We start from the raw sequence: 11,516 nt of genomic DNA, 5'->3' as shown, positions 1-11,516 counted from the left end.
GTGTGTTTGGTCTGTTCTAAAAGCCCCGCTCAGAAATTACAGGCTCAAGGATGAACAGCTGAGGAGAAATCTGGACCCTGTCTAAAAGCTGATTCTTCCAAAAGCCACAACATTGTTAACTGGCCAGCTTATCAATGGATGCTTTTTCCTTTAGGTTTGTTAGGAACGGAAACAATACTACTAGTCTGCTAGCAGTCTGCCGATTCCTGGCTTGGTCATCTCAGTGGGGCAAGTGCAAGGCCATGCCAGGAACTCCAGATGACTGGAACATACACAAGCACAGTGCTACCCACAGACGCCAGCGCTGAGCCAGGGTGCGGCTATGCCCAGGCAGGGGGCATCCTCAAAGTGCTTCTTTATTTAAACTATGCTCCGGGGCAATGTTTCATAATGACCCCACACACCTAGTGCAAACACACAGAGCAGCCTACACACACAGTCCCACTGTGTTCGCTGGCCTGCTTGCTTTACTTTCCATTCCTCTAGGCAAGGTCCACAAATTAGCAGCCTTGTAACCCTCCCAGGACCCGGTTTTGGGACCTTCAGAAGAAAAAGGCAGTCAGAGAAACACGAACTCGGTAATCGGGAAGCCAGCGTTTCAGCCCACTCGGCCACGCGGGCTACCCACACTAACGACTTTCACCTCCCTTTGCCTCTGCTGGCTGGAGGGGCGGGGAACCCGGCGGTAAGGAGGGGGACCAAAGCGGGGGAGCAGCTTGAATGAAACAATGTAACAATTGATGTGAGAGGCCTTGCCTCACGCTTGCTCCCCAGCGATCCTATAGGCGAGGTCGCACTGACTGCCCCTCCCCATTGCTCCGTTTTCTCGTCCATTACGCGCTATCCCTCCGCCTCTCCTTCTTTCTTTTCTTTTTTTCCTTCTCCTCCCTCCCCTTTCTCCAGCTCCGTGTCATTTCCTCCTCGCGCTCGCCAGCTGCCCGAGCGTCTCCAGCCGGGAGAGTAGGCGGAGCAGGGCGGCGCGGGGTGGCGTAGCGCTGGAGGGCGCTGGTGGCGGAGCTGCTGGGGGCGGAGGCAACGTAGCCCCCGAGGAAAAGGAGCCTCGCGGCGCCTGAGCCGAGCGGAGGATGGAGAACCCGCCTGGGTCCTTCCAGTACGTCCCTGTGCAGCTGCAAGGCGGGGCGCCCTGGGGCTTCACCCTGAAAGGGGGTCTGGAACACTGCGAACCGCTCACAGTGTCTAAGGTAAGAACTGGCGCCTCGGTCCCAGCGGTGCCCAACTTTGAATGGGCAAGCGGGTGCGCAGGCTGCCCTGGGACGCGGCCCTCAGACCAACTTTGAAACTTGGTCCGGGCTGAGGGTGAGAGCCCTCCCGTGGAGCATTAGCGGCACGGAGGGATCTCGCCACCAGCCCGGGCGCAGACACCCATGACGGGTGGCGGGAGTACAGGATGGGAGCATTGCTGGCCCGGGGGCTTGAGCCCTACGCGCACACACTCGCTAGGCTCCGGGGTGCAGGTTTTGCTCCTCCACGTCGGGGCGGCTGTTCCCCTCAGTTTGAGCTGGAGGAAGCGGTGGCTATTGGGGGGTTTCTCCTTGGAAGTTCCCTCGCCCTTGAGGGACAGACAGCGCCGCTTGGCAGCTCCCTTAGCAGCGTTGCCTCCTCCGCCGACTCGCGGGTCGTCCCACCCGGGCAGGTTGCAGGGCGAGGGTCTGGTGTGGGAACGGAGATGAGACACTGGTGGCTTTCGTCAGCCTCACTTCCCACGACCGGACGCGCGCACATCCATTCAGCTGGCGAGGCTTTGCTCCTGCCGGTTCGGCTCGGCCTTACCCTCCCTCCGGAGTCCTGCCCCAGCGCCGGCGAGATTTCCTGCACGTTGAGAAGTGTGGAGGAAACTTTTGCGCCATGGAGCGCAGCTGTGCTGGAGCTGCTGCTGCCGCCGCCAGGGTTTGTTTGTTTTAGGAGTTTGTGATCTGCTGGAAGCCAAGTTGCAGCCCAGGACTGGGGAGAGGACCTCTCCTGAGTGCTCCAGTACCCCCTCCTCCAGAAGGAGCCATCCCCAGTAGGGGTGAGGGGGTGTGGGGGCCCTGGGGGGCTGTTACTGGGAAGAGAGATGTGTAGGGCCGTTCACCTTGAGGCGCCAGATTGCCAAGTGAATGAACTTTGGAACTTCATCCCATTTTTTTGTTTTTGTTTTTGTTTCTCTTAAATGCTCAAGTCTGAAAAGCTCTTCCCCTTCCCACCCACTCAAATTGCAGTTGAGGCTGTACATGTGGGCTTGGGCTGGAGATGGAAAGCTGTGGCTTCTAGGCAGGGATCAAATGTCACTATTTTTTTGGCTTTGTAAGGGAGGTCACGTTTCAGCAGGGGGTGGCCAATGCCCTGCCACACCTCCACAGGGTGCTGCTTTACCCCTTGCATTGGGCCCACTGGCTAGCCTGTAGGGGAGAGGTTCCTTCAGGCCTTGGGGCCCATGCTCTTAGCAACCTTGGGGTATTGCCATGGGGTATACCAATCTGCTTGAGCAGTATGAGGTACCTGAAGCAAAACTTTGAGGAGCTGTTGGGGAAACCTGGGATGTTTGCCCCGGCCCCCCCAACACCAATAACCAGCCCATAGTTTCATCCACCTCTTCCTTCCCCATACTGGTCCCCATACTGGTATTTCTAACCAGGCTGAGATGCCTTTGTCACCCACTATCACATCCCCTCTTAAGGCACTCTCCCTCCAATAGTCTCAGGAGGGAATTATATAAACCTTTTTTTAACCAAAGAAAACAAGAACACTCTCCAACAACCATTTTGGGGAGGGGAATCCCAGCTTTCAGGAATTCCTTCTAATCAGACTCCTCTCTTCCTTCTTTCCACCAAGGTCAGAATGGGCTATGCAGCCCTCCATGATCTGGCAGTTCCTCCCTTTCTTTTTCTCCTTACACCACCCACAGAATTTCCACAGTCTGCCTAGACAACCTATCTTGGAAAGGTCGTTTTTCACCTCTGCCCAGGGCTGAGCCATCCTGAGAAACGCCCCAGAGAGTGCTTACTGCTATGGCCCTGGATTGTTTTGCAGAGCCAGTGCTGAGCATAGCAGGGGGTGTTACTAAGTATGGGGCAGCCAGCAATTTGTGGTCTGGCTGGGGGATTATTTGAGGGTAGATGAGGGTTTCCTTGGCTAAGCTGTTGAGGAAGTGACTCCTGTGTTGAGAGGCAGGGTGCCTTTTAATGATTCCCTTTCTGCTGAACATACAGTTGACCCCTATTATATGAAAACTCATTACTACACACATTTGGGTTTGCAGGGAGCAAAAGCATTTATCCTATTCCTCCCAAATGGCCTGGTACCTTACAGTAAAAGCCAGTTGTATATAACATGGTTAGCCCCAATATTACATAAAGAGGCCATAGTATTTTTTAAGTGCAATAATTGCCTGTATTTTTTTCTTGCCAAGACACTCTGTGGCAGAGTTCATTAGTCCCCTTTTCATTTTTCTAATTTAGTTTTGTTTCCCCTTATGCTTCAGAACAATACAACTTTCTTCTTGAAAATAGCCTCAGTTTGCACACACTGGTGCGGAAGGGATGGAAGGTCATAGAAAGAGAATTGTATTGGAAGATTGGAACCTTGGGTTCTAATCCTTGCTCTGACACTCATTAGCTTGGGGATCCTGAGTACATCCCTTGCCCTGCCTGGGCTGAGGTGTTCTCACATCTATAATGAGATTCAAGTGGGTGGTCTTTAAATAAGACTTATGACAGCCCAGTAGGCATTGTTTTCTCCTCAGAAGGGTTGTGGACTGAAGAGGTGGCTTTGCTCCATTTGCATACAGTGTTGCTGTTTATACTGTGTTTCCATATCCCTTATTTCATTAGCCTCTTACCTCCCATCCCCCCCATCCCCCCCACCCTGTGAGGCAGTCAGGGAAGGTTGTAGAGAAATGGATGGAAAAACTGAGGCAGTGATGCAGTGAGTGGCTTGTCTAGGTCTGCCAGACAGTAAGTCAGTGGTAGGCTCCAGGGCTTTATTTTCTACTACATGGAGAGTTTCTTTATTCTTCTGGTAGTACTGCGGTTTGTGCAGGGGTATGGGGCAGAACCATTCAGGGATGCATCTAGTCTTGACAGTTTCCCCAGTGACTCTTTCCATCCCAGCCTGTGGTTCCACAGTAGGTGAGGACTGGGTTGTGGACACTCCTTGCTGAAGTCTGGGCTTAGAGAGTAGAAAAGGACTGTTTTAGTGCCTCCAAATTACTGTAATAATCTCAGGTCAGGCAGAGAGAGAGAGGTGAGGTGCAAGAACCATGGTGGGGAATGCTGGAGAACCTCCTTTCGTGACAGGGAAAAAAAGGCAATTTGGGTCTGGTGTGGTGTACATGTTTAGAGATAGCTTGTGGAGAAATCTTGGGAGTGGAGGGAGTTGAGAAAGGGTGAACAGTGGGAAAAGACTGCGTAGAGTGTGAAAGGCTACCTCATATTTGTCCTGGGAGAACCTTTGGATCAGGAAATCATCAGGTTGGTTGGGAAATGGTTGATTTCCTAGTGGCTCCTGTGATTTCCTCAAACATGGGGAATTCAGCTGCCCAAGTTTTTTTTTAAGATTTTATTTATTTATTCATGAGAAAGAGAGAGAGAGAGAGAGAGAGAGATAGAGGCAGAGACACAGGCAGAGGGAGAAGCAAACGGACACAGGCAGGGGAGAAGCAGGCTCCAAGCAGGGAGCCCGATGTGGGACTCGATCCTGGGACCCCAGAATCATGCCCTGGGCCGAAGGCAGCACTAAACCGCCGAGCCACCCAGGCTGCCCTAGCTGCCCAAGTTTTAGGAGACTGGTGTCTTCTCACAATTCAGTGAGAAAGAAAAAGGAAATGTTTTTTTTTTTTTTAAATAACCTGCTATTGATTATCCCAAGTGTTAAGGGATGGCTTATGATTTCCCCATACATTGTGATTTTTCCAAGGAAGCACAACCCACACAGGACTTGGTCCCATGACCTTCGTATTATTAATTCCTTTGTTTAGCATCTTATACTACCTTATTGGCCCAGGAGGCCTGTTTGGATAAAGTGGAGATTCTCTTCTAATTGTATTTATCTGTTTTGCCACCTAGGGATGCCCCTCTACAGTGTAGACAGTCATCCATGAAGTTGATTCCCCATACTGGAAAAGATCTTTGGGGATGGGTGACCTTTCCCAGGTTCTGGCAGCAATGATTCTGCATCAAATAGGGCCTCTCAGAGGTCTCAGAGATTCAGATTGTATCCTTAGGTGGCACATATGTGTGTGTATGTGTGTGTGTGAGAGAGAGAGAGAGAGAGAGATGTAGAGAGAAAGACAGACAAATGGACAGACAGATACACAGAGAGTTCCTGACCTCTAGCGTGAAGGTTCCCCTCTTCATTTTGAGTTCTTGGAAGTGTGTCCTGAGGTTGGCTGAAGGTGAAGAAGAGAAGGGGTGGAGGCCAGTGGGGATGCAAGAGAAGGAGCTAAACTGGGGAGAAGATAGGCTTATCCTATGTATTTGCCCTCTTCCTGGCCCTTTTTTGGTGGCAGTCTCCATCAGGCACAGTGAAGCAAGTGGCCACTAGTTACTGCCCTGGAACAAAGCAGGGTGGGGTGGGGAAGTAGCTTGGAGGGGAATGAAACTTCACCTCCTTCACTTACGGTGCATTTCTGTTGCTGTATCATTTTACCATCTCTAGATCCAAATGTCTGTTTGTTAAGTGGGGGTAGGCATACTTGTCCCATCTTTATTATCAAAGATGACATGAGGATGAATTGGGACAGCTCTAATACTGTTTGCTATCATTAGCCTAGGAAGATGGCAGGGCATGCCCTTTAAGGTTTTTTTTTAGCTTCCTCCCCACCTCCAATCTCCACCAGGACTGACCTTATTTCCTAGAAGAAGCACAAAAAGAGGCAGTTGAGATTTCAATAGGACATGGGTTAAGTCAGATTAAGGCTGTCTTGTGGCTGGCATTGAATTTGGCTGCGAGTTTGAGTTCTTACTGGCTGCAAAGGTGGTGTTATATGAGAACCAGTAGTTCCTGTGAAGCCTTCACGCTGGGCGCACCCAAGACCAGGGCTTGGCATTCATAAAGGGACCTTCATGGGGTATGCTTCTCTGGAGCTTCGTCCAGACTGGGTGCTTACATGAATCCCCCTCCTCATCTGCCTCTGGAATAAGCAAAGATGTCTGGGGCCAGAGTTCCCCAACTCTCCCAGAAAGTCGAAGGCATGTGGAGACGTGGAGTAGGAATCCATCCAAAAAGATACAGAGAAGGCTGGAGGGAGGTAGAGCAAGAAGGGCAGGTGGTATGTCTGGTAACCCTTGGCTGAGTTTTGGGTACACACTATTTTGGGGCCTGCTGGGCTGTCATAATACACCTGGTACCCTATTGATATCCACACATGTGCTCCCTTAAGTGAAAAAAGCCAAGCCTGTTAGAGGATTTTCCCTCTCTAAAACCTCAAAGAAAAGAATTCAACTCCAGCTGGAAGACACTTGAGTATTGTCCCTTTAAAAAAATTAAAATTATTTCCCCTTTTGCTCTCCCCTACCCCTCCCAGGAATTTTTTTGTAAGATTTTATTCATTTATTTATTCGAGAGAGAGAGAGAGAGAGAGAGAGAGAGAGAGAGAGGCAGAGGGAGAAGCAGGCTCTATGCAGGGAGCCTGATGTGGGACTCAATCCCTGATCTCCAGGATCAGGCCCTGGGCCCAAGGCGGCACTAAACGGCCGAGCCACACGGGCTGCCCCCAATTTTTTTTTTTTAAAGAGGAAAGAGGGACTCAGGCTAGAGATTGGAGTTTATGGAGTGATTATCCATAGGGAACATCACAGTTTTTCTAGTTAGGCTTCTTAAGAGCCAGTGGGCGAGGGGCGGGGAGGGGAGATACTGACAGATCTGAGGACTGTTAATTGCTTCCCCACCCCCATCAGGCACCAAAGGACAGACTTGACTCAGGACCACTAATCTAATGCTGTTCTTGGAGGAGGCCTAGCTAGGATCCCAGATTCTCAGTCAAGAGGGCCTTTTGGAAGTCACCTGGTCTTAATCTTAACCAGTCCATTAGCCTTCTACTAGCTTTGAACTTGTTCTCCTGTGCTCATATGGGGAGTTCACTCCCTTCTTAACTAGTCCATTTCCTGGTTGGAAAGTTTTGACTGTAGACAACTTTTTCATATGTTGAATAGAAATCATTATCCCTCTACCTTCTCTCCGTGGGTCCTAGCCCTACCTTCTAGGACCACACAAAACAAGAATGCTTTCTCTTTGTCTCAGGGCAGCCTTTGGGAGGTCCAAAGACACAGACTATGTCCCCTGTCTCACTTTTCTGGCTAAAGAGCCTTAGCAATTTCAGCTATTCCTATGGCATCTGAGATCCAGCCTCCTCTCCTGTTTCCTCTTCACACTCTGGGTGCACTCCAGCCTGTCCATGTTCCTCTTGAGTTATGAAGCCCACAGCTAAATACAATAACTGAGAAGACTAGGACCATTCTTTAAAAAAAATACAGCCAAAGACCGCTTTGGCTCTTTCCGGTATCCATGGCATACAACAGACCTTGTGTCAAGCAAAACCTTTTAGTGGAAGTACCTTGCTGCTGCCAAGCCATACCTGCCAAAGGCCGCCTTACATAGGCATCTGAGACAGCCACGTAATAGATTTGGGAGGGACACATTTCATCTCTTATTGTTTCTTTAGCCCAGGCTAGCATTGAGAAAAAGTGTTCTAAGGGAGATGAGAAAGAAGATATAAGCTCTGACCTCAAGGAGCATACGTGTCTATACAAAAAGTTACAAAGAAGGAAGTTGAGTAACAAAAGGAAGTGGCATTTAATGAATAGCATCAAAATCAGAACTTCAAGACATCAGAATTTTTTTTATCAGCCTTTGGCTTGGAATTTGTAGGAGTAATGTCTCTGAACTGAATTTTCCCCTTCTGAGAAAAATAGATATCTCCAAGTTTGAAGATGCTGACTATGTAATATAAAAAAAAATCTCCACTTACAGAGCTCCTATATAGGAATTTAGGCACAGCAGTCTCTGTGGCAACCCCCTGTCAAATATTCATCTCCCTGCATATTGTCACTGACACCGACTGCAAAGCTCCTGCTGTTCCTGCCATCCCTGGGTTTGAGGTCTGTCTAAACCTGGAATGCCCTTAAGAGTCACTTCTGTGGGAGGCCTTGCACCCACGGCCCTGTCTCCCAGTAGGAGGGAGACCCCTCACATCCACCAGTTTGTCACCAAAGTTGGGCAAACATCTTTTCTTGCCACTAAAGCACTGACTGGGGAGGATATTGGAATGGAGCTTAATCCTCATCATTATGGAAGGATGAGAGGCCTGGAGAAGAGAGAGGGGAAGGCTGGGGAATCTGTCTTTCTGACATGATGTTATCTATAGTGACTCAGTTCATAGCAGTTTTGGAGAGGCCTATTTAGTCCATGGCATATGACCGATGGAATTATAGAACCTAACCATCATTTATAATATTCTGCCCATGGGATACTATCCACAGTTCCAAGATGTTTATTTACGAAAATGATTCTTGGAAAACAATTTCTTCAGAAGTTAGGGACAAGTGCTCTAGATTCACTGTTACACAGATCTAGGTCGGGTTGGGGTTCTGCTACTATCAACGTGCCCAGTGTGTTCTTGTTCTTGATGCTGGGACAAGATGTGTGTGCACAGTGTATTTATGGTTGAATTTATCTCTGAAATTGAACTCCCAGTTTGCCTGTTGCCTTGTAACCAGCGATTGCTTATGTTGATATCTAGATCACTTTCACTTAATTTCTGGGCAGCCGGTATTTTGTCTCCTGGTGCTCTCCTGAAAAAAAAAATCCCATCAGACAGACTTCAAATAAGTCATTAATGAGTAAGTGGAGATATTTCTTTTTCCTGGCTGAAGACTACCTTCCAAGGAATGGGATGCGGGTAGAGCTTGGTCTCCTTATACCTCTTTGCCACATCCAGTGTAAATAGGCCAAGTGGAAAGATTGTCTTGGGCATTAGTTTTGCAAGGGATGATCCGTTCTCCCTCACATCACATTGGCATGTTTACTTGGGCACCAAGCCAGCCCAGTCAGGCCCTGAAGTTGCAAAGATCAAGATGACTTGGTTTCTCGAAGTGACTAACCCTTCCCCTTTGACTCCACCTCCACTCCCTCCTCTTGCAGTGCAAGTCTATGACTGTGCTGTGTCCCAGAGTGAACACTGCCTAGTAGCAACAGACACATTTTCCAGGCATCCAGGCTGCCATTCTTTCATGTCCAATCTTTGCTTCCCAGCCCCCATGCATCAGCACCAGTTGCTTAAAGCCTGCATTTTGGACTGGCTCATTCATGTGCTATTGCTTCTTTGTTCATTCATTGGCTTCTCTGCCCTCTGTCCAAAACCCAACTTTTTTTTCTTCTTTTTTCACAGGTCAGTTGTACCAACTTTGTCCCTCTTGGCTCAGCCATGCTTCCAGTGGGGCGGGTAAGAGAAGCTCGCAGAGTTAAGGTTGATAAAGTTTGAAAACACTCAGCAAATTAATAGCCAGGTCAGCGGGTTATTTTCTCACACCGTGTGTCTCTCTCTGTCCTGTTTCAGTAGAGGACAGGCCCTTTGTCGCCTTCCTGATACTCTTTTTATCAACTTGCAGAGTAATTTTGGCGTGCTACTTCCCTTCTCTGTCCTCTCCTGTTTCTTTTTTTCTTTTTTTTTTAAGATTTTATTTGTTTGTTTATTTGTTTATTTATTTATTTGACAGAGAGAGCAAGCACAAGCAGGGTGAGTGGCAGGCAGAGGGAGAGGGAGAAACAGGCTCCTGCTGAGTGGGGAGCCTGATATGGGGCTCGATCCCAAGACTCTGGGATCATGACCTGAGCCAAAGGCAGATGCTTAACCTACTGAGCCACCCAGGTACCCCATCCCCTCTTGTTTCTTCTTTGACTCCCTGCTGGGGGGGGGCGTGGGGGGAGCGGGGCGAGCTTCTGCTTTATTGAAAGGTCAGTCGTTAAGGGCCCCAGGACCTTTGCCTGCTCTGGTCTGTGGAAGGGTGAAGGCTGTCCAACAGCAGGCAGTTATTACAGTGCACTGCTTTTCTCCTCACTCCTACTTCCTGTCTTCCCCGAAGTGGCTGTTTCCTGGTACATTCTCAGGGATGGCAAGTGGCATGGTCTGTTAACTTTCACTCCAGCCTTTTAATATTACATCTGTAAGGAATGCGAGAGGTGGGACTAATTTGACAAGATCAAGGGTTAAAACCAGTGATGGACAGACCCTTTGTGGTGTCTTCTGGCCCCCACCCTAATGCCACTCAGCAGATTCCCAGCTAGATGCTCAACTCTCTTCCTGAGCCTCTGGCATGGAAGTTTTGAATGGTTCTCCTATCCTGCCTTTCACGGTCCATCAGAAATTGATTTTTGGGGGTGGGGGTTGGGAGTGATAGGAGGTAGACCTAGGAGTAAAGCTGGTTCTACTAGTTCTTCTGGAAAGGGGTTAGAGTCTCATGGCTGTAGCCCCATCTTCACTTATGAGAAGATGACAAGCTAAAGCCTTGTCTTTGTTGAGCTGCCTTGCTGTTTTCCATTTCTTTTTGCTTGTGTTTGATGTAAGTAAAAGCTCCTGTGAAAACTTATGCAGGTTGGCAGCTTTTGATAGCATCTTATCTGACTGAGAGGGTGAGTGATGACATCTTGGAGCCTCAGGGGTGAGTAACTGGGTCTTGATTTTCATATTCTTTGAAGGGCTTGACTGAGAGTTTGGGGCTCTCTGTGAAGTTTGCAATCAGGGAGTATCAAGACAACAGGCTGAAAAGTGGACCACGCAAGGACCTGGATATTCCACTTGTGTGCTTGTGTACTCACTGGGTAGAGGCCATGTAGTTTGGTTGGATTTCAGCAACTACTTGAACCCAAAGGGTAGTCAAGGCCTAGATATGGTGTGATAGGAGAGGTAATAGACCTGCTGTGTTGCAAAGCCTATTGCTTCCAGGTGTTTTACATGTATATTCCCATTTAACTTTTACAGTAACTCTTTGAGGTAGATAATGATGTCTCCATGGTGCAGATAAGGGGATGGAGGCTTGGGGAAGTTAAGTAATAGAGTGTAAGTCACACAATAAGTGGAAAAGCTGGCACTGCAATTTACTTCTGTCGACTTCCAAATCCCAAATTCTTTCTATAGTACCATGTTCACAGAGGTGAACAGATGAAAGAGAAAGAAAAAAAAAAAGAACTGGGTAAGAATATAAGGGGGGTGGTGTGGAAAGAATTGAAATAGAGAAATAAAATAGAAATGAAAGAGAAAAATGAGTGGGGGTGAGGGAGAAGAAGAGAGGAAGTAGGGGAGAGAGAAATGAGGGAAATGTAATTTTGTGCAAAAGCCAGTAACATTGCCAATATATGATCCTCAGGGATCAGGGTGAAAGGAAGGATTTTGCTTTTATTTTGTTTTAAATCTCAAATCAGGGTAAAGGGTATGGGCCTGTATTCAGAAGGCCTGAAGTTCAGTTTTTGCTTTGCCACTCAGTTGTATGTCATTGGGCAAGTCATTTCCTTCTCTATGTCTC

At 48.5% G+C, this 11,516-nt stretch overlaps 1 protein-coding gene across 1 annotated transcript in view; it reads left to right on the top strand.

The window, feature by feature from the left end:
* Positions 1-926: 926 nt before the first annotated feature.
* Positions 927-11,516, top strand: part of SHROOM4 (shroom family member 4) — a 273,467-nt gene continuing 262,877 nt past the window's right edge. Inside the window, exon 1 of the mRNA XM_038587454.1 lies at positions 927-1,202. Coding sequence (XP_038443382.1) covers positions 1,086-1,202 — 117 coding nt within the window. The 5' untranslated portion in view covers positions 927-1,085. The remainder of the gene's footprint in view (positions 1,203-11,516) is intronic.

Source organism: Canis lupus, chromosome X (genome assembly GCF_011100685.1).
Source record: "Canis lupus familiaris isolate Mischka breed German Shepherd chromosome X, alternate assembly UU_Cfam_GSD_1.0, whole genome shotgun sequence".
Lineage (NCBI taxonomy): Eukaryota > Metazoa > Chordata > Mammalia > Carnivora > Canidae > Canis > Canis lupus.
This window is presented reverse-complemented; position numbering and strand designations above follow the sequence as displayed.